General features: G+C 39.6%; 1 protein-coding gene across 1 annotated transcript in view; it reads left to right on the forward strand.

Moving 5' to 3' along the window:
• The window catches only part of COL6A6 (collagen type VI alpha 6 chain), a 106244-nt gene that overhangs the window by 45765 nt on the left and 36702 nt on the right, over positions 1-23777 (forward strand). Inside the window, exons 20-25 of the mRNA XM_061167962.1 lie at positions 2247-2282; positions 4097-4159; positions 5792-5854; positions 17405-17467; positions 21677-21739; positions 22584-22634. Coding sequence (XP_061023945.1) covers positions 2247-2282; positions 4097-4159; positions 5792-5854; positions 17405-17467; positions 21677-21739; positions 22584-22634 — 339 coding nt within the window. The remainder of the gene's footprint in view (positions 1-2246; positions 2283-4096; positions 4160-5791; positions 5855-17404; positions 17468-21676; positions 21740-22583; positions 22635-23777) is intronic.

A 23777-nucleotide genomic window follows, 5' to 3' on the forward strand; every position in this document is an offset into this window, starting at 1 on the left:
ATCAGGTGGCCAAAGCTCCATCATCAGTCCTTCTAATGAATATTCAGGATTGATTTCCTTCAGGGTTGACTGGTTTGATCTCTTTGCAATCCAAGGGGCTCTGAAGAGTCTTATCCAACACCATAGTTCAGAAGCATCAATTCTTTGGCATTCAGCCTTCTTTATGGTCCAACTCTCACATCCATACATGACTACTAGAAAAACCACAGCTTTGACTACATGGACCTTTGTCAACAAAGTAATATCTCTGCTTTTTAATACACTGTCTAGGGTGGTCATAACTTTTCTTCCAAGGAGCAATCATCTTTTAACTTCATGGCTGCAGTTACCATCTGCAGTGATTTTGGAGCCCCAAAAATAAAGTCTGTCATTGTTTCCATTGTTTGCTCAACTATTTGCCATGAAGTGATGTGACTGAATGTCATGATCTTATCTTTTTGAATGTTGAGTTTTAAGCCAGCTTTTTCACTCTCCTCTTTCACCTTCATTAAGACACTCTTTAGTTCCTCTTCACTTTCTGTCATAAGGGTGGTGTAATCTGTGTGTCTTAGGTTATTGACATTTCTCCCAGCATTCTTGATTCCAGCTTGTGCTTAATTCACCCCAGCATTTCCCATGATGTTCTCTGCATAGAAGTTAAATAAGCAGGGTGACAATATACTGCCTTGAAATATTCTTTCCCTGATTTGGAACCAGTCCATTGTTCCATGTCCAGTTCTAAGTGTTGCTTCTTGACCTGCATACACATGTCTCAGGAGGCAGGTAAGATGCTCTGGTATTTCCATCTCTTTGAGAATTTTCTACTGTTTGTTGTGATCCACACAGTTAAAGGCTGCAGGAGAGTCAATAAAGCAGAAGTAGATGTTTTCCTGGAATTCCCTTGCTTTCTCTATGATCCAACGGTGTGAAGTGTACCTCATGGTAATTTTGATTTGCATTTCTCTAGTAATTAGTGATGTTGGGCATCTTTTCATGTGCCTGTTGGCCATCTGTTTTTCTTCTTTGGAGAAATGTCTATAAAGTCATTTTTCAATTGGAAGAAACCCATATTTCTGTCATCCCCTTTCTTATGGCATCTGATATATTCTGCCTTGTAAATACTTGTAGCATTTATCTCCTCCCCACTGTCTTCTGAGGTCAAGGACTGTATGTCACCTTTATGATCCTATGGTTCCCATCCTATATACTTTGTGGATAGTAGATGTTGGATAGATATTTTTCTGAATGAAACTGATGTGAATTGAACCAGAAAAGATAACCCCTTGTGTGAAAGGAGTAGAGAAAACTGCTTTTCATCCCTCTGATATGGACATTTTGACATTCATCATTCGGTGTTAAAGAAATAGGCCTCTAATCATATCCCCAGACACATAGTCTATTTCCTAAATAACAAGAGATCTTGACTGAAATATAATTAGAAGAATTTAAAACTTTCAAGACCAGCCTCACATAAAAATGTGACTTGACTATCTCAAATAAATTTCCATCACAAAAATGTCTGATATATATTTAATTTTACAAATCCTGGATATCAGTCATTCTATAATCTGACTTAGACAATAAAATGTCTTAGTCTCTTGTTTCCCATGTTTATGAAATATTGATCTAGAAATATTCAGATTTTCACTTTATACATAAGAGTAGTAGGAAAAATCCATTTAGTCTAGCCACTTTTTTGATCAAGTATTTTGTTAACATACTGAATTGAGTAATCTTGAATTCTTAAGTTGATTTTTCATTTTTGACAGGTAAGCTTATCTGACTTCTTGAAGGGGAAGAGGGATAAAATTAGTTTTTCTGTCATTAGCTTCTGAAATCAATCTATAATAATGTTCATGAATTCTCCTAGTGTTTCCTCTGGCTTCCTGCCTTTTGGCCATTTCTACACTTAATTTCTGGCTTACTTGGTAGCACTTTGGAAAAATGAAAAGAAATACAATTCAAGTCAGCCAATTTTGGTGCTTATGGTAAGTTCTAGTAGTAATTTAGTAGAAGATGAATTACTGACCACAATCTGTTCCAACCAGTATGTATAGATTTACATTGTCTATGGTTTTATTCATCTATTGCCCTAGGATAGAAATTCAGAGTTGGCAATATTTTGCTTTCATGGTGCAGTGGGTAATTTAAAGCAAAATGTGGTAACTTTTTGTTTTAATGTCAATGCCCCAAGGGTTCTGTTATTAAGTTAAACTTTAAAAAGAATTTTTCAGGGTTAATGATATCTACTTTTTTCCCTACTGTAGGCAGCTCATGGCCAAAGGGGACCTACAGGCCCACAGGTACAGAGATCTTTTTTTATTTTTAATTTTTTTTTATTTTCTAAACTGCAAATGATAAACAATGTGTGTCCAGTCAAGGAGCCTGAATAAAGCCTTTGGAAAGTCTAAATTTATTTTGCTTTTTGATAATATTGGTTGTGGAATCAAATTTGGGAAAACTTTTAAGCTATAACTTAAAGAACTCAAATCTTTAAAGAAAATTAAATATGGGCACTTTGATAAAAAAAAAAAAACTCTAAATATTAAAGATCAGAGACAATGCTTGGCCCAATTAGTATTAAATTTAACTTTGTTTGATTTCAAATACAGGTAATTTCTAGTAATTCAAGTTGTTTTCAGAAAAATAACTACAATTTTATACCCAGCTGTACTGTGAGTGATTATAAGACTTTTCCAGATAGACAAAGACCAAGAATTTACTATCCACAGATGCTACACACACACACACACACACACACACACACACTCCCCTTTCTTTCAAATTTTTGTTCAGTTAACTCTGAAACCTTATTCATAATTTGCATAAACCCTTTTTTAACCAAGAGAGTACAATAAAACCTTAGTACAAATTGGATAATCTGAATGTTTTGTTCAAAAGTTAACCATGCCATCTGTCATATCATGCTCCCTTTGTACATGGTGGTGATATATTATACATGAACTTACAGTATTTATAAAAGAGCACTGATTTAGAATTTTACAAAATTGAGGAAGCACACATCCTCAGATTGAAGATGCAATAAGGATAAATAATAAATCCATTCACAATCACATCATGGTAAAACTCCAGCATGTTAAGGAAACATCTTAAACACCACCAGAGAGAAAAAACATTTTTACCCATGAAAGGAATAACCAATTAGAATTAAAATAGGCTTCTGCTCAACAATAATACTTGCCAAAAACAACAAAGTAATGTTTTGCAAGTGCAGAAGAAAAATAACATACAATTTTATACCTAGCTATACTATGAATGATTATAAGACATTTCCAGATAGATAAAGACTAAGAATTTACTATCCACAGATGCTACACACACACACACACACACACACACACACACACACACACACATAAACACACACTTTTCAAGGTTAGATTGCAACAAAATGGATAGCAAATAAAAAAAATTCCTATGAAGTGAATGAGATGAGATTGGGGAAAGAGTGTTGAGGAATTTCCTCTTTATTAGTTCCAGGAAAATGCATCAGCGAGGGACAGTTAATCTCATCTAACTGTGTAACAACTGAGACATAAATATAGGCTATCCAACTATCTAAGTTAAACTTTTTAATCTTATTTGGAATTCTTATCTGTGGCAGAGTTCAAAAGCAATGTGAAGGGAATGATCAACTTTTGATCCCTTTTTAAATATTTGAATATAAGTATAATGTAATATTTGAATATAAATATAATGTAAGATAGATGCATGGAGATCTTTTAAGAAAATGTGAAATAAATTGTGAGTTTCTATAGTTCAACACCCAAGTTTGATATAGTATATAACCAGTGTTACAAGGAAAGAAGGGAGTGTGTGTGTGTGTGTGTGTGTGTGTGTGTGTGTGTGTGCACATGTGTGCATGCACATATGCATGTGGTGTATGAAGAATGAAAGTAAATACACCAACATATTAAGCTATGGTTATCTCTACTTCAGATTATAGAAAATTTTTGTTTGCCTTCTTATATTTACATTTATTTTTCAAATATCCTGCATTGTCATCATGATTGCAGAAATATTTTGAAACTTGCACATAAAGGAGACAAAGTTTCTGAGAAAATACTGTTAACAGTTTGATTCTCCCTCCCCATAGGGGAAACCGGGCATCCCAGGTCCAGATGGACTTGCAGGGTCACTGGGACTTAAGGGTCCTCAGGTACGTAACAAGACTAACCAGGCTATGAGAACAGAAAGAAGAATCTTAACCCTTGATAGAATACAACCTTCTTGCAAAAGTACAGATGTTTCAAGTGTTTTCAGAGTAATGAAGTAAGGAAGCAACACAGTCTTGACTTGTACAGTGCTTGTACATGTTGGTGATATATGTGAACTTGCAATGTTTATAAAGGGTTCTGTCCCAGTCAGGAGGTGAAAAGGCAATGAACTCTGGGCAGCGGTCCCTATACAATGGTCCAGGCTGACTGGTGTATCCTAGGGAGATCCTGAGCCAAATAAAATGCTGGGCCTCAAAACTGGGATTTTTGGTCAATTGAGCAATGTATCTGGATGCCTGTAATATAGAAAAATTGGCTCTACCCTAGCAAAGAACAGAGCTGAGGTCTTCAGTGGGGGTGATGTATAGTCATCTTCCTAGCTCACTTCTCTAGGGAGCTGCCTCAAGCACTTTTTCCTTTGCAAAGAACAAGCAAATGGTTGGCTCTTAACACTGCTTACATGAGGGGAAAGGAAATATGTGCCAGAAAGAGCAAGATGTAGCCTAAAGCAATCATGAGGAGGGAAGGGAAGTCCTCAGAAATGCTGAAGAAAGGTCAGGAATAAGAAAGTTAGAAAATATTTTTTTCTCTATAAACTTTTACTTTTGAAATCTTGAGAAGTAAATTTGCTCTTTGGCAAATGCAGGACAGCAATGATCCTGCAGTGTTTCAAGGTTGTAATCTATGTAGCTAAAAAAAAAAAAAAGGAAGTAACTTTTATATGTTGGCAGCTTGCTGCATGGAAGTTGGGCAAAATATCCATAAACATCAGAGGAGAAAGTTAATCCACATTTTACCAAGATTTCAGAGCAGTAAACAGTCTGCCCTTTGGACCTCTTATTACTTTCTAGTTTGATTGCTTTTGTTTGTCTTACCTGGCAACTGAGGAATGTTCACTTTTCTTACCTTCAAGTGAGAAATATATGCCACTAGGATTGTAGGGAAGCGTTTCAATAGATTGGCTGGCTTTATTTCATTCTAAACAAGTAATACTACATCTATTCATCCATTTTATAGGCTCTTGCTTTTTTATGACATAATTTAAAATGAGATGCAAAAGCCAAACACAGTATGAAGGTTTCTCTACATAACATATGGAATCCAAAATTAATAGAAAACATAATACTCCAGATGTACAATTATCTAAATGTTGTCTTACAATGTGCTATGTCTTATTTATGACCAATCTTTAGTGTGGTTATTAAATAGAAAATCCACTTAATTATTCCAGTTTCAGATTTACATAAGTAAAAATTACTTTTAAAGTAACAGATACATGAATTTTAGTACAAAGGTCCTTTAGAATAATTAGAAAGCAATACTGGAAAATTTAGCTATTCAGTGTTTCTTCAGTTTGACTGCAAATGCCAAGCCATTTAAGCACTAGACTGGACCCTTATGCCTTGGAGAGAAGGAGAAGTCGACCAATCAAGAGAGAACCAAAGGCATGAATGGAGTTCTCTTTTTAATTTCTGTCCATGTTACCGACTTAGCATTTCCATTTTTAATATTCAAGTTAATATTCTGATGTTCTCTTTTGGGGAGAAAATAACACTTTAATTCTCTATATGTAGGGTCCAAGAGGAGAAGCTGGTATGAAAGGAGAAAAAGGAAATCTGGGAAGTAAAGGTCCCCAGGTATGTAATGACTGCATCTGACTCTGATCTTGGCTTGAATGTGGATGTCCTTGTGGTTGCCTCTCCTCAGATGGAGTTATCTGCTGCCTGTGAACCAGCAAAGTGGATGAGGTTTGACCTTGGAGCTCAATGCGGTGGCTGCATCATGTTCTGGTCACTGCCTTGCAGAGTGGGTGTCATTATGTCAGACACAGAGGCAAAAGATAACAGCTCAGCCATTATTGTGATGTCAAGAATTCCTTCTTTATGTAAATCAGGTCACATGACTCACGAATCCCAGTCCTCAGGGGCTTACCCTTGCACCCAGAATACAAACTACTTCAGTGGTCCTCAACTAACCACACCTAAGAATCTCCTTGGAGAACTGTAAAAAGACCCAACCACCTGGAACCTGCTCCAGACCACTTAAATCCAAACTCTCCTCAGGTGGTTCTCACATACGCACCCAGTATGGGAAGTGACTGTCCAACACCAACACTTCTTCACCTTCAAGATACTGAACAAACCTAAAGAACTTAAATCGCAGATTCTGGTTGAGCAGGTGTGAGATGGGGCTTGAGATGCTACACTTCCAACGAGCTCCTGGGTGATGCTGATGCTGCTGGTCCCTAGACCACACTTTGAGTAGTAAGTCTCCTACCTGCTATCATAAAATATATTTATTTTCTTAGCTTAACTATTTCTGAAACAAGCAAATTTAATTCATATGACCATTATATCTGTTACTGTGGGCAAGAATCCCTTAGAAGAAATGGAGTAGCTGTCATAGTCAACAAGAGTCCGAAATGCAGTACTTGAGTGCAATCTCAAAATGACAGAATGATCTCTGTTCCTTTCCAAAGCAAAACATTCAATATCACAGTAATCCAAGTCTTGTGTCCCAACCCCCAATGCCTAAGAAGCTGAAGCTGAATGGTTCTATGAACCTGCAAGACCTTCTAGAAATAACCCCCCAAAAAGATATTTTTTTCCTCATAGGGGGCTGGAATGCAAAAGTAGGAAGTCAAGAAATACCTGGAATAACAGAGACAAGCTTGGCCTTGGAGTACAGAATGAAGCAGAGCAAAGGCTAACAGAGTTTTGCCAAGAGAACACACTGGTCATAGCAACACACTCTTCCAACAAAACAAGAGACAACTCTACACACGGACATCACCAAATGGTAAATACCAAAATCAGACTGATTATGTTCTTTCCAGCCAAAGATGGAGAAGCTGTATACAGTCAGCAAAAAACAAGACCAGGAACTGACTGTGGCTCAGATCATGAACTCCTTATTGCAAATTCACACTTAAATTGAAGAAAACCACTAGGGAAAACCACTAGGCCATTCATTATGACCTAAGTCAAATCCCTTAGGATTATACAGTGGAAGTGATGAGTACATTCAAGGAATTAGATCTAATAGACAGAGTGCCTGAAGAACTATGGGAGGGGGTTCATGACATTGTTCAGGAGGCAGTGATCAAAACCATTCCCAAGAAGAAGAAATGCAAAAAGTCAAAATGGTGGTCTGAGGAGGCCTTACAAATAGGTGAGAAAAGAAGAGAAGCAAAAGGCAAAAAAGAAAAGGAAAGATATTCCCATTTGAATGCAGAGTTCCAAAGAATAGCAAGGAGAGATAAGAAAGCCTTCCTCAGTGATCAATGCAAAGAAATATAGAGATGGCTTCAAGAAAATTAGAGATACCAAGGGAACATTTCATGCAAAGATGGGCTCAATAAAGGACAGAAATGGTATGGACCTAACAGAAGCTGAAGCTATTAAGAAGAGGTGGCAAGAATATACAAGAGAACTATACAAAAAAGATCTTCATGACCTAGATAACCATGGTGTGATCACTCACCTAGAGCCAGACATCCTGGAATGCAAAGTCAAGTGGGCCTTAGGAAGCATCACTATAAACAAAGCTAGTGGAGGTGATGGAATTCCAGTTGAGCTATTTCAAATCCTGGTAGATGATGATGCTATAAAAGTGCCACACTCAATATGCCAGCAAATTTGGAAAACTCAGCAGTGGCCACAGGACTGGAAAAGGTCAGTTTTCATTCCAATCCCAAAGAAAGACATTGTCAAAGGATGTTCAAACTACCACACAATTGCGCTCATCTCACACACTAGCAAAGTAATGCTCAAAACTCTCCAAGTGAGACTTCAACAGTACGTGAAGTGAGAGCTTCTAGATGTCTAAGCTGGGTTTAGAAAAGGCAGAGGAACCAGAGATCAAATTGCCAACATCCATTGGATCATAGATAAAGCAAGAGAATACCAGAAGAACATCTACTTCTGCTTCATTGATTACTCTAATGCCTTTGACTGTGTGGATCACAAAAAACTGTGGAAAATTCTTCAAAAGATGGGAATACCAGACCACCTTACCTGCCTCCTGAGAAATCTGTAGGTCAAGAAGCAACAGTTAGAACTGGACATAGAACAATGGACTGGTTCCAAATTGGGAAAGGAGTACATCAAGGCTGTATATTGTCACCCTGCTTATTTAACTTATATGCAGAGTGCATCATATGAAATGCTGGGCTGGATGAAGCAGAAGCTGGAATCAAGATTGCCGGGAGAAATATCAATAACCTGAAATATGCAGATGATACCACCCTATGACAGAAAGTGAAAAGGAACTAAAGAGCGTCTTGATGAACATGAAAGAGGAGAGTGAAAGAACTAGCTTAAAATTCAGCATTCAGAAAACTAGGATCATGGCATCTGGTCCCATCACTTCATGGCAAATAGATGGGGAAACAATGGAAACAATGACAGACTTTATTTTAGGGGGCTCCAAAATCACTGCAGATGGTGACTGCAGCCATGAAATTAAAAGATGCCTGCTTCTTGGAAGAAAAGCTATGAGCAACCTAGGTAGCATATTAAAAAGCAGAGAGATTACTTTGCCAACAAAGGTCCACATAGTCAAAGCTATGGTTTTTCCAATAGTCATGTATGGATGTGAGTGTTGGACTATAAAGAAGGCTGAGTGCTGAAGAATTGATGCTTTTGAACTGTGGTGTTGGAGAAGACACTTGAGTGTTCCTTGGACTGCAAGGAGATCCAACCAGTCCATCCTAAAGGAAATCAACCCTGAATATTCATTGGAAACACTGAAGTTGAAGCTGAAACTCCAATACTTTGGCCACCTGATGGGAAGAACTGACTCATTGGAAAAGACCCTCATTCTGGGAAAGATTGAAGCCAGGAGAAGGGGATGACAGAGGATGAGATGGTTGGATGGCATCATTGACTTGATGGACATGAGTTTGAGCAAGCTTCAAGAGTTGGTGATCGATAGGGAAGCCTGGCGTGCTGCAGTCCATGGGGTTGCAAAAATTTGGACATGACTGAGCGACCGAACTGAACTGAACTAGCTCTTTGTCTTCCCTTCTAAACTGTAAGCTCTGTGAGAGCTAGGACTTTGTCCCAGAGCCCAGAATAACAGTGCTGCCACACAACAGAATCAACGCTTATTTGTATAATGAATCAATTAGTAAATGAATGAATGATTCTCAGTTGGGACTTGTGCTCAAGGCTAACATGAGGATAAAGCAAATCCCTTACTTTGTGTCCATTAGTTAAACTGGGCAGTGGTCCAACATTTAAGTGGATATGTTCACCTTCAGAATTTTTAAGAAGCTCTTTGCATGAATGTGTATCTAATAACACAATATTTAAAAGCATATTAATTACTGTTCATAATGATATTTTGTTCCTAATTTTGATGACTGTGCCCCTTTGAAAAGCATGAAAACCTTAAAATTTCATGTAGGATTAAACTAATGAAAAGTAACTGTTTTGCACTCACATCCTTGAATCTAAGAAAGCTTGCTGGCACCACAAACTGGGATTTTAAAATAACAGTAAGTGCCAAAGGAAATATATATGTGGCGATTATATCATCTGTTTATGTGAAATATTGAGATGTAGATTGGTTGAAATCCAGAGCTTGATAATTCCCTTGCTCTAGAATCCAGAATTTTATCCAAGTGGCCATTACTCAAATAAGGTATTTCATTTGCCGTGTAGCTGACTTCTACGGGTGGGTGCCCCTTAATCTCGCCTTGGCAGGGTTGGTCATATCATAAATCACCCAGCCTCTTGGCATTGCCAGTAAGTCAAAAGGCACCACCTCCTTCTAGCCGAGCTCATCTGTTTATCTGCCTGGAAAGCATGGTTCCCTTCTTTCTTTGCTTTTCTTAAAACGCCCTCATGAACACAGTGAAAGTACCATCTCAAAATGTGTAGATTTTTCTATGCTTAGGATATGATGAACTCGATCTCAGAATTATTGCTTTCAGAGGGAAACCACGGGAGACAAACAATTCAATAAGAGAATGTTATTCTTCATTGGCTCTAAATCCACAGACACAGGCTGTGCAGTGTTTTACAGCACAAGGACCAGTGTCTCAGATGGAATTACATGAGTGTTTTCTAACTGCAGTCTTTTGAAGTTTTTCTTAGGATGTACAGTTAGAAAAAGGGATGTGATTTTTGTTGATGGTGTCCTGAAAACTTTTTAATTTATGCACTGTTGGAGCATTCTGCATAAATCAAACGTGCTAATGCAGTCAGGTATATGCAATAAAAGAAATACAGTCCGTAGCATAATGAAAAAGAAGAAAGAACTTTGAAAGGAATGGCATATTCTTTTGTACCTTTCTTTGTTCCCTTCTTGTTTGATTTACTTTTAAGCCCTATGCTAATGTAACCAATGCCCAGAAGAGAAATGGAAAGTAGATGCAAAATACTAATTCCAGTTAGAACTGGCATTATTCCTTGAATACTTAGACTTATTAGTGAGATAATCACTAGCATCATATGAAATATCAAGGGAGGTTGAAATTATCCAGTGCAAATTTGGAATACAAAATATAACTTCTGTTGTAATTTTTGCAAAGCCTAGCATGGTAGTCAAGGGCACAGAGTCTGGAGCCAAGCTTCCTGGTTTAGATTGCCAGATTTGAACCTTCTTAGTGGTGTGGCCATGGGTAATTTATTTAAGCTCTCTGTACCTCACCTTTCCCAGATGCAAAATGAGAATAGTAATAATAGCTATTATAATTATATTATAATAATAGTTATAATACCACATTGGATTGTTGTGAAATTTAAATGGTTTAATATATATAGGAATTTAGAATGATGCCTGCATTACAATAAGCATCATATAAATGTATATTACTACCATATTGTATCAACATTGCCTAACAGGTACATTCTATACCCGAGGCATTCTAATGCCAATCCAAGGAAGGCCATAATAGTAGTACCCCATGACAATACATAATCTGTATTGCAATTATTGAATTTCATCAGTCTGTGTAATCTAGGTTGGATCATCGACCATTTCTTCCACTCACTTGACAAACGAGTACTGACACACACTTCCTGTGGATCAGGCCCTGTAGTAGAATAAAGGCTGAGATAAACACAGACCCTAGCCTCAGATGCTCCCAATCTCATAAAGGAAACTCGTGCAAATACATCGTTGAGATGTGACATGCTGAATGTTAAAAATAGAATTATACACAGGGGATAGAGCGGTAGGAGGGAGGGTGGAGTTTAAGGAGGACAGTGGCTTAGATTTTTATAGGATAAGGAGGTGTTTTCCAGGTGACCAAGGGAGAGGCAGGCATGGGAAAGGAACCACATTGTGTAAATAGAGATGAAGGTGACTTTGGGAAGCCATAAATGGTTCAGTGTTGATGGAGTGTAGGGTATATGAAGAAAGATCAGAAGTTGAGCTCGGGGGCTGTCACCAACACCGTCCAGGTCAGCATCTTCTCAGGTGTCCCGGTGTTTGTTCTTGCATTAACCCTCCCCTTGCTGGTCTCTTGATTTCTGTTTTCTCAGACTTAGCTCATACCTGGCTCTTCCAGAAGCTGAGAACTTTATCTCCTTGAGGTATTCCACCCCGGCCTGATATCTGCTGGTTGTGAGTGTAGAAAGAATTTTACCCCCACAAAAATAGTGAGACGGATTTCTTTTAAGTGTGGGAAGGACCCACGTCTTCTGCCCTGCCCTGTCACAGCCTATCCAAAGTCAAGGGGTTCTTGGCAGTGTCCCAGCCATGTATCCCAAACTCCTAGTGCAACCCTTTCTGATAAGATGCTACCTAAGACATTAAAAAAAAAAATTTAAGCTCTAAGCATCTCCTTTCTATCCTCACTTAAGCAGTTGTGATTGCCAAGGACTCTGTGTCAGAGTTGGAGGTTAGATCTCTCTAACCTGTTAGATCGCCCATGTTGGAGGTTAGATCTGTCCCAGCCTCCTGCATCAAGTTTGGAGAGTCACATTTTTAAAACTCCAATCTCAGATGGTGCATGGATGGTAAGAGTTTTGAAATCCTATCTGAAACATGGGCCTTAGGACAGAAGACAAGAGTGGCTAGGAGTTCAGTCTCTAGAGACAGAACTGGGTTCACTTCCCATCTCATCCTCTTAACTGAGTGATTTGGGGTTAAATGCCTTGAGAATCTGTTTTTAACTGGCAAAATGGTGTTAACAACATGTGTGTCATTGTGTTGTTGTAAGGATTGAATAAGTCTATATATAAGTATCCTGGAGAAGGGAATGGCTACCCACTCCAGTATTCTTGCCTAGAGAATTCCATGGACAGAAGAGCCGGGAGGGCTACAGTCCATGGAGCCGCAAAGAATATATACCTCTCAGTACAATGCCTTTCACAAAATAAATGCTCAATAAAAGTCCACCATTATAGCAAAGCCGATGGAGATTTGACCTCTAACCAATGTCCTTTCCTTTTAGTTCAGTTCAGTTCAGTCGCTTAGTCGTGTCCGACTCTTTGCGACCCCATGGACTGCAGCACGCCAGATTTCCCTGTCCATAACCAACACTCGGAGCTTGCTCCAACCCATGTCCAGTAGGCCTGATGCCCTGGACGCCTCTTTATTCTCCACAGCTGCTCTTCATCTCAGATCAAGTCAGTTTTTTGACTCGATATCTTGGGAGTGACAGGGAATTTCCCTTCTTTCCTTTAGAGACATGTCGCTTTTACAATCAGCAGTATTTGAGTAGGTAATATATCTGGGTAACAATTCACTGAATCTTGAGCTCCACTCAAGCACTTACAGACCCCAGTTTGTGTGATCCGGCCCAGGAAATAGAAGCAGGTTTTCTGATGTTCTAATTACAAACCTGTCCATTTCCACCCATCCATCCATCCATCTAAGAAATCTTTTACTTTGGATGACTTTCAAACAGGATAATCTCCCATTGTGCTTGTGTGTGCTTGTAGGGACTATACATGAGTAGCTCTGAGAAGTCTGCTGTGTCTCATAGAGCTCTTTATGTCTAGAGGAAACACACAAAAAAATGAGCTCTTAAATAAGACTTCCAATATATCCCTAATGTCAAGGGCAAATAAAAACCCTACTTCAGAAGTATGTTTCATGTACATGTGAAATACATACAAATTTCATATGGAAAACCAACAAGCTAAGCACACTATTTCATCCCCCTTGGGGACCGTTCTTGGATAAGTGGATGGATAGAGGCATGAAATGGGTGGAGTGATTGGTTCTACATACACTTCTAAGTTCCAGAAATACAAAGTCAATAAGACATGCCCCTTCCTTCAAGGAGTGTACAGGCTGGCATCTAGTGGATGAGAGAAATAAATGAACAACTACATACGGAGGCATCTGTGGGACACTTAGGAGATCCAGTTCATCCAGGGGATTCAGATCTTCCTGAAAAAGTGATGCTAAAAGTAAGACTTTTAAGGAAAGGGAGATTGTACCTCTCCCTAGACAGAAAATGGAACAGCTAAAGTAACAACTTGCGTAAGTGTGGAGACGTAAGACAACAAGAATTTGAGAACTTCACATGGTTTAATGAGCATGACCACAGAGTGATTGATGAATGCACAGGCATGCAATAGCCACATTTTGAGGGATTTTACATATCAATAAAGGCCATCAGCTTTATTGTGAAACCTACTTAGAATTCAGAATTTCAGACAAAGTGATAGCATCACCAGCCTAACATTTTAAATCGAAAGGGAGAAAGAGAGGAGAATGGATTAGAGCAAGGCCAGGCTACATTTAGGGAAGCTGGGAATTTGGGCGAGAATTCAAGAAGGACCTGAAGGTAGGTGATGGCCTTGGGAATGGAAGAGAGATGAATAGAGAAAGGAAATAGAATCTGTAGGACTTGTGGCTGAATGGCTTTGAAAGATGATCTAGAGGGAGGAGTCTAGGATGATTCTTAGGTTTCCAACCTGGTTTTCAAGGGAAGTCAGGGTGGTACCATTCCTTATGAAAAGAATAGGACTGAGCGTGACTGGTGGTAAATATAACTATCTCTGGTAATCAGTTTTTATGAAATACCCTATGTTTACTCGCTGAGTTGTTCCCGATTCTTTGCAACCCCATGGACTGCAGCCCACCAGTGATCCCCCGTCAATGGAATTTTCCAGGCAAGAATACTCGATTGCCATTTCCTTCTCCAGAAATACCCAATATGCATCTTAATAGATAAATCTGCTGGCCAGTTGATTGTTTTGGACCAGAATCGTATATTTAGGATCATTTGATGGAAGTGGTATGTGAATCTATGAGGCTGTCACTCAGGAATAGCAGATGAAGTAAAGAAAAAAAAAAAAAAGGTCAGAGGAGCCCTTGGTACATGGAGATTTAAGAGGCCAATAGAAAGGGAGTCTTCAATGGTTACTGAGAAGAAACCAGAGAGAAGACAGGAAAACCATGGTAACTGGATGTTACAGAAGTTAATGGAAACGCTTCAAAGAACACAGTATTAATTATATAAGATAAGAACATTATAAAGTCAACTGGATTGAATGCACAGGTCTTGGGAACTCCATGCAGCAATGGAAGTAAAAGTTAGGTGGGAAAGGAATAAGAGCTATGGAGGGTGAAGAAATTGAGACTCTCCCTTTTTGTAGGCTGTAGGAAAATTATTATTATCTTCCCTAGTAACCAATTCGTTGTTCCACAGTCTTTCCTATTAGGAAATCTTTTATGTCCATCTTATCAAATCTTTAATTTTTTAAAAGATGAAAAGGTAATGTTAATTTTTTCAGCTTGAACAAAATTAAGTTACTAAGGTTCATGCTTATTACACAGATTTGGATTGTTTATTCTTAAATTATAGTAGTCATGGCAAAAAATGGGAAAATGACTTCAGTTCATTGGTGTTTGGATTATTTACAAGTACCTGTAAGCAGTTTAACCAAAAGAGCTTTCTGTTGCCATATGTTTGGAAATCCCCAAGGGAAAATTCAATCCCAAGTGTCAAAAACATAGAAAGCTAGTTGGGCTGCTCGGAATTGGGATCTTTGAATGCTTAGCTCTATTCCAAGCTGTTCCAAGAAAGCATGCTTTCCTCCACACCCTCTCCAGCCTTTACTGTTTGTAGACTTTTTGATGGCAGTCATTCTGACCGGCTTGAGATGATACCTCATTATGGTTTTGATTTGCATTTCTTTAACAATAAGTGATGTTGAACATCTTTTCATGTGTTTGTTAGCCATCTGTATGTCTTCTTTGAAGATTGTTCAGTTCTTTGGCCCACTTTTTATTGAGCTGTTCGTTTTTCTGGTATTGAGCTGCATGAGCTGCTTGTATGTTTTGGAGATTAGTTCTTTGTCAGTTGCTTTATTTGCTGTTATTTTCTCTCATTCTGAAGGCTCCCTTTTTGCCTTGTTGTGAACAACTAGGTGTTGTTTCACCTAGTTTCCTTCATTGTGCAAAAGTTTTTAAGTTTAATTAGGTCCCATTTGTTTATTTTTGTTTTTGTTTCCATTACTCTGGGAGGTGGATCATAGAGGATTTTTCTGTGATATATGTCAGAGAGTGTTCTGCCTATGTTTTCCTCTAAGAGTTTTATAGTTTCTGGTCTTACATTTAAATCTTGAATCCATTTTGAGTTTATTTTTGTGTATGTGTAGAAAGTGTTCTAGTTTCATCCTTTTACACATGGTTGACCAGTTTTCCCAGCACCATTTGTTAAAGAGATTTTTTTTTCTCCATTATGTATCTCTCTTACACTGTTGGTGGGAATGCAAACTGGTACAGCCACTATGAAGAAGTGTGGAGATTCCTTAAAAAATTGACACATATGACCCAGCAATTCCTCTGCTGGGCATACACACCAAGGAAACCAGAATTGAAAGAGACATGTGATGTGTACCCCAATGTTCATTGCAGCGCTGTTTACGATAGCTAGGACATGGAAGCAACCTACATGTCCATCAGCAGATGAATAGATGAGGAAGTTGTGGTACATATACACAATGGAATATTACTCATCTATAAAAAAGACCGCATCTGAGTCAGTTCTAAAGAGGCGGATGAAACTGGAGCCTATTATACAGAGTGAGGTAAATCAGAAAGAGAAAAACCAATACAGTATATTAATGCTTATATATGGAATTTAGAAAGACAGTAATGATGACCCTATATGCAAGGCAGCAAAAGAGACATAGATGTTAAAAACAGACTTTTGGACTCAGCGGGAGAAGGCGAGGGTGGGATGATATAAGAGAATAGCATTGAAACATGTGTATTACCATATGTAAAATAGATGACCAGGGCAAATTCAATGCATGAAGCAGGGCACTCAAAGCCAGTGCTCTCAGACAACCTTGAGGGATGGGGTGGGGAGGGAGGTGGGAGGAGAGTTCAGGATTGGGGGACACATGCACCCATGGCTGATTCCTGCCAATGTATGGCAAAACCACCACAATATTGTAAAGTAATTTTCCTCCAATTAAAATAAATTAATTAATTTTTTAAAAAAAGAAAGCATGCTTTCTAGACTACTGGAGAGACTTCTATCACATCAAATAGATTCTCCATATTGACACATGGTATGCTTATTTGTTTGTTTTGCTATTATGTTTATCAATAAAATGTTAAAACTTTATTTATGTAGATCTTTTATCTTTCTTGTTAAATTTTTCCTGAGTACTTTGCAGGGTTTTTTTTTTTTTTTCTCTTATTGGTAACTGGAAATATATTTAGGTTTACTCTCCTGATTTATCTTAAGAGAAAAAAATGTCAGAATGTTTATCTTGTACCACCTGAACCTGTCTTATGAGTGTTAATTATTTTTAGTAAAGTTTCTTGAGTTTTCTATCGTACTAATCATATTATTTGCAAACAAAGATAAGTTTGCCTTAACAACAACAACACACTTTTTTGGAACGAGGAAGAATGCAGTTCTAGGCAAATGTCATCTGGGATGATGCCTTCTTCAAATGTTAGACATTTTGACAACATCTGCTCTAACAACGAAACATTGAGAACCCAAAATCTCTTTGGAAGAGAAGACTCTCTGGGAAACACAGTCATTTAGGCACCATCTGGTCTGAATTACTGTATTAATTTTCTTTTATTTACTAGTCTTCATTTGACAGTTGTGGTACTTTTTTCCAGAGCGGGAGTCAATAAAGCCGTAACTCTTTCCCCATCTGTGGTTCATTTTCCTCTTAGAAGAGATACAGAGGGTTTCAAGGAAACTTGCCTTATGTTCTGCTATATTTGCAATTCTTCTTTTATTTCAGGGGCTTCCAGGACCAGCAGGAGAGGCAGGGAGTCAAGGCCGTTTGGGAAGCCAAGGAAATAAAGTAAGTCACATTCTTTTTACCCATGAAAGCTGAGGTTTTCTTCTCAAGGGAAATGTGTCTGGTTATGTTAGCCAAAGCCCTTTCAACACAGAAGAGAACATATCTCATTGCCCCTCTACCCTGGCTTGATTCTTAGAGAGCCAGCAACATCTAAGGACGTGGGTGTGGACCCAGATGAGGTCAGGGAATCCAGCTCAGCCTCAGCTCATGAGGAGCCACACCCAATCTGAGAATCTCGAGGAAGGGGGACTCTTCTAGACCAGCCCTTCCTTCTTTCTCCACCCCCACCCCTTCCTTCTCTTCTTTTATTTCTATCCTCCATTTATACAAACATATGCTGAATACCTTTAAAGTCAGAGTCACTATGCTGGCCTTCAGCTGGGCTAACGTCAGCTCTGAAAGGGCAGAGGTCTTTGTTTTGCTCACTGATGCATCCCTAGAGCTTTGACTAGTACCTGGCATGTCATCAACGCTTAGAAAATATCTGTTTAATGAAAGAATTTCTGGGTCGTGAAATGATACCTATGACATAGAATCAACCCCACAAAATTGAGAGAATGTTCAAGACAAGAATCTACAATGGGGCTTCTCTGGTGGTTCAGAGGTGAAGAATCCACCTGCCAATGCAGGAGACACGGGTTCCAGTGTTAATAGAAGTATTTCCAGACTGGAAAAAGAGGCATCATAAGGATATAGATTTTGAGTAGACTTTGGAAGATAAGTGTTTAGCAAGGCGTGAGAAAGGGCAGGGGAAATTTATTGGAGAAATATTTCTTCAACAAATACTGAAGAAATAAATAAAGGAAACACAAGACTGGAAAAAGCCCATGAGCAAGTGTTTGGGGGTGAAAATTATCCTCCTGGGGGACCATGAAGAACAGGAAGGTCTGTGGTGACTGACTTGACTAGGCAGCCAGTACAGTGTTGTTGACAGTTTGTGATCTGCACGTGTGAACACAGTCAGGTTTGGAAGCTTCTAAACAGGCAACTCAGTGTGGGAATATTTCGAAGATGGAGAGATTGTAAGCCAGGAGGAGTGCTGGCCCCTCACAGACTCCAAGACAAGCCGTGACTGGGTGACTCAGCAGGGGAGGCCAGGAGGGACTCAGGAAGGGCCTATGGAGCTCTCCCAGGCGGGAACTGAGACTCAGAGAAGAGGGCTGGACGGCTCTGGGCCCCCAACTTGAGTGGGAACCCCATCACAGAAGTGGGAAAGGCAGAGTGGGCAAAAGAGTGAGGGAAACCCCTTGGTCTGTGGGTGGAGCAGAGAGTCTAAGTCTGATTGAAGATGCAGGTTTCAGAATCACTGGAATTTAAGAAAGGCTCTTGGTGATGACTCTTTGTAAGAATGGTAAGAGGAGGCAGAAAAGGAACCATTGGAAAGGAGGGGGCAGAAACACAAAAGCACACTGGATGCAGAGAAGGAGAGACTCAGAGAAGCTGGGAGCCTCAGCTGGCATCAAATAGGTAAGGGGGAAAGGACTAGAGCAGCCACCACTTCTGGTGGCCGAGATGCACCAACGAACAGATTCCAAAATGTAGCAGTTGGCCAGCTGCAAAGGACGAAACAATGTGTTTGGGATGGAGACCTCAGAAAGGCAGACATGATGGAGCCTGCAGTTGAGGGTCACAAAGACAGCTGATTGCAGGATGCAATGAGATCCATCAGTGACAAAGATAACCAGCTCCGAAAGGGACTACTAGAGATGCGGCATAGCAATAACGGTCCCGAAAGGAAAGTTTGGAACAGACACAATGGTGCCTTCTCACCCTGGAGAGGGCTGCGGGGGAAGTGGTGTCTCTGGAAAAACTGTTTGTCCTACAGTGAGGATGCATCTGTGCAGACATCACGGGCATATAGAGAAGGTTTGCATGTGAAATGAGAGCACTTCATAGGGTGTGGTGGAAGAGACCAAGACAGAGGTAGACAGAGACGGAGGGACCCTAGAGCTGGATGTAGATGAGAGTGTAGAAGTGTGCAAGGAGATAGATAGCAGCAGGGTAGTTGTGCCAAAGAATATCATTGCTGATAACAGAGATTTTTGAACAGGATGGGCAAGAATTTGGGAGGCAAGTGCCCTCAATGCCAACCCAAACCCTTTGGGAACCTCAAGATGGACCAAGTTCTCCAAGTCTGCGATGAGCCGCAGACGCTTACTCCTACCTTATTCCATTAAGCTCAAGTTCCCAGGGAAGCAACCAACCCAGCAGTTCATCCCAGGCTCAGTGTCTGGCTGTAACCATTAACAAAGTGTTTGACCTTGAACAAGCTTTATGGCTTCCTTTGTCTCCCTATCTTCAAGCAGATGTTCTCAAACTTCAGTGTGCGTACGAATCAGCAGAGACGCTTATTCATAAAGGCATATCCTTGGGCTCCACCACCAGAGTCTGACACCAGTGGGATCCAGGAATTTCCTTTGGAATGTGGACCCTAGGTACATGGGAGGCAGGTGGCTTCCAGAGCACACTTTGGGGGCCACTGCCCTGGAAGAAAGTCTGCAAGGCAGGGGGTCTTCTGCCACCCTTCCATGGAGCCCTAGTCAATGTGCCCCTCCAGGGACCAGTGTTGATGGACATTTGTCCATTTAGACTCCTCACACGTACTGTGTGGTCTTTCTAATCTTAACAGTGAGTTGACCACTCCTTCAGTGTGGGCTGTGCACACTTCCACTCTCTTGGAAAGGGAAAGGAGAATAACGAGACAGTGGAGAAACTTAGCCATGCCTTCCTCAGCCAGATGGCCAAGGTCAATAGTGTCAGCCACATTGATAGGATATACTCTTGATGTGAGAAGAAGGGCCCTTCACTTTCTCTCACTATGGGTCTTTTCTCCCCAAACTCATAAAACAAAACATAATCATGAGGAAAACATCAAACTCAAATTGAGGGACATTCTACAAAACACGTGATCAGTACTCTTCAAAACTGTCAAGATCATCAGAAACCAGAAATCAGATAAACCGTCCCCATCTAGAGTAACCTACAGAGACATGGGATCCTGGGACTGGAAAAGGAGATTTGGTGGTAAAAACTAAGGGAATATGAATAAAGTATGGACTTGGGGCTTCCCTAGTAGCTCAGTTGGTAAAGAATCTGCCTGCAATGCAGGATACCCAGGTTCGCTCCCTGGGTCAGGAAGATCCCCTGGAGAAGGAAATGGCAACCCACTCCAGACTTCTCGCCTGGAGAATCCCATGGACAGAGGAGCCTGGCGGGCTACAGTCCATGAAATTGCAGAGTCAGACATGACTGTGCAACTAACTTTCCTTTCCTTTTAATTAATAAGAATGATTTACTATCCATGGGTTTGTTGTGACGAATATTCCCTACGAATGTAACTAATGTGAAGTTAACAGTAGGGAGGCTAGATGTGATGTGTATAGGAACTCTTTATACTGCCTTCACAACATTTCTGTAAATTTAAAATTGAGATTTTAAAAGCCTTTTTTTTTTTTTTACAAAAAGGAGTTAACCTTCTTCATTTATTTATTCATTTATTATTTATTAGTTGTAATAAATTAGTTATTTATTATTTATTAGTTAACCTTCTTCATTTATTATTTATTAGTTGGAGGCTAATTACTTTACAATATTGTAGTAGTTTTTGTCATACATTGACATGAATTAGCCATGGATTTACATGTATTCCCCATCCCGATCCCAGAGTTAACCTTCTTTTGTAAACCTGTGTTAACTTTCCCAAGTAGCTGTGTGTCCTCAATGTGAGACTGAGGTTGATTTATAACCCACAGTAGACGTGCTACTAGTCGGAAGTCAGAAACTGTTGCCAGGGATGTCATGCTATCTTGGTTATCTTGACTAAAACTCGATTAATAAGTCAGTTGATTCTGCAACATCCCGATGATTTGTATGGCTCATCACAGAGAACAGTTTTGTTAATTTTTTAAAACCATCCAGAGCCTCCTCTTTGACTCATGGTAAGACCTTTCCAAGGGCGTGGCTCATGGCCCCGACTTGCTAAGATGGCAATTTGTAGCAAACAATATATCAGACTTGCCGGGGCTTCGTTTATCAATGGAGGAGACTTCACTCACCAACAGCAGCGCCTCTTGAATTGCTTACAGACAGTCCTAGCCACAAACCCATGATCATGGATGCAGTTGAAAATTCTTGTCTTAGTTCCATCATTTCTAACGTCCTTTACAAAAGCAACCTAATAAAGACATGTGTCATTTTTCTGTTTGACAGGGAGAACCTGGTGATCTGGGGATAAAGGGAGCCATTGGCCTTCGGGGTCCTCGAGGCTTGCCGGTTTGTGTTTTATTCCTACTTTTGATCTGGCTCTTGGACTCTTTTTAGTTCAATAGGTATCTCTTGATGTCAGAAGAAGGGCCCTTCACTTTTTCTCACTATAAGTCTTGAAAGTCTTTAGAGTGGTTCTCTAAAGAGTGTGATGAAGATAACAGCCCAATTGAGCTGTAGAATTTGCTAGAAATTGAGATTTCATCTTCATCTTGGCCAGCTTTTCCAAAGTGACAACTTCCCAGGTACCAAGCATCCTGGGTGGGATGCTCTTAAAGCCAAATGACAAAAGGGACAAAGCCTATGGTTGACATCCCCCAACCTTGCTTCTGCTCTTTCGTCTCATCCAAACTCCTTCATGTGAAATCCAGCCCACCCTTCCACCAGTGCTAGGGGCTTCTCACTAAGGCCTGTACAAGGATCCAGCAGCAGCCAATATCCAGACACTTGGGAGATCTTTCTTTTATCCAGCAAACTGAAATGCTTTAGAGATAAGGTATATCTCTCTATAAATACAAATGTTATCCAAGAGAGATAACACTTCTACCTTCTTTTATTAAGATTATTATACATCTGAAATTTTCTCATTTCATTCTCAGAACACGATGAGCAGTTATAATTATTATTTTTCTTTTATGATGAGACAAGTGAGATTAAGTGACAATGCCTTGTCTGCATTTGCTATTGAGAGTTCCCTTTAGTGCCACTATGTCAGTGGGCTCCCCCCGAGGGAGAATCCTGCTGCTTAATTTTTCCTAAGCAAAACAGAAAACTGACTGTCTAGTTCTCTTGTGAATAAGCCTATCTCCATCCACCGTTGGGGATGTTTGTAAATAATTGCTGCTTCTTACAGGGTGATGATGGCAACCCAGGTTATGGTAGTGTTGGAAGTAAAGGAGCAAAGGTAAGACCCATTGACTGAAAGCTGGTCATTTTCAGTTTTGTTGTTGCTTTTTTTGGCCACATTTAAGAGGAAAAAAAGGAGTGAATAAGGTAGTCTTAGATCTTTGGAGATAGATTTTGATCATTTATTTGATGATATCTTATGGAGAATATGGTAGGAAAAAAAAAACTTGATAGTTTAAGGGGCAGGCAACAATTAAAACTCAAAATTAATTTTCAGTTCTTTGCAGAGATGTGCATTCAGGGGCTGACTGGTTCCAGCCTGGACAGTACATCTAATCTAGAGCCCGAGGGAGGCATTCCAAAATATGTCCTCTGAATATGTTTACTCTAACCATTTGTGAGAAGTTCTGCAGGGCCTTTCCAAATGCAATGGGCCAAGCAGTCATTCTAAGATTAAACCTCATAACTTTATATCAGAATTATAACTTAACATTGTCACTGAATACTGAAGTGCTGGAAGTAAGACAGATAACTTTACCAAAAGCAGTGATTGCTGTATACCAACAATAACCACTTAGAAATCATAGTAGCATCCATAAAAACATAAGATAGTTAAGAATATCCTTTCTACAAAAATATTCAAGACCTATAACAAAAATTACTAGGATGTAGAATTCCAATAATTGGAGACATACAAAATACTTGTTGGAAAGTCTGAAACATTATAAGGGTCAACGTAATCTCAAGTGAAATCCCAATAAGAATGATGTAAGAGTCTGTCTAGAAGGATAAACAAACTCCCCAAAGCTAAAATTTCTTTTTAAAAAACCCTAATGAATGAAGGATTTCCAGTGAAATCTTCATTGAAAGTAACCTTAGTATTTGATAAAGTGGAACTATTAAGCAGCTCATAGCCCTGGAATATTGAAAGTGTTAGTTGCTCAGTTGCGACTAAGCTCAGTTGCAACCCCATGAACCGTGACCCTACAGGCTCCTCGGTCCATGGGATTCTCCAGGCAAGAATACTGGGGTGAGCAGCCATTCCCTTCTCTAGGGGATCTTCCTGACCCAAGGATCAAACCCGCATCTCCTGCATTGCAGGCAGATTCTTTACCATCTGAGCCACCAGGGAAGCCACTGAAATATTAGCCACTCCTTAAAATGAATGCAGATGTTTTTATACATAATATATAGAACTTAT

The sequence above is a fragment of the Dama dama genome, chromosome 19 (genome assembly GCF_033118175.1).
Source record: "Dama dama isolate Ldn47 chromosome 19, ASM3311817v1, whole genome shotgun sequence".
In the NCBI taxonomy this organism is placed as follows: domain Eukaryota; kingdom Metazoa; phylum Chordata; class Mammalia; order Artiodactyla; family Cervidae; genus Dama; species Dama dama.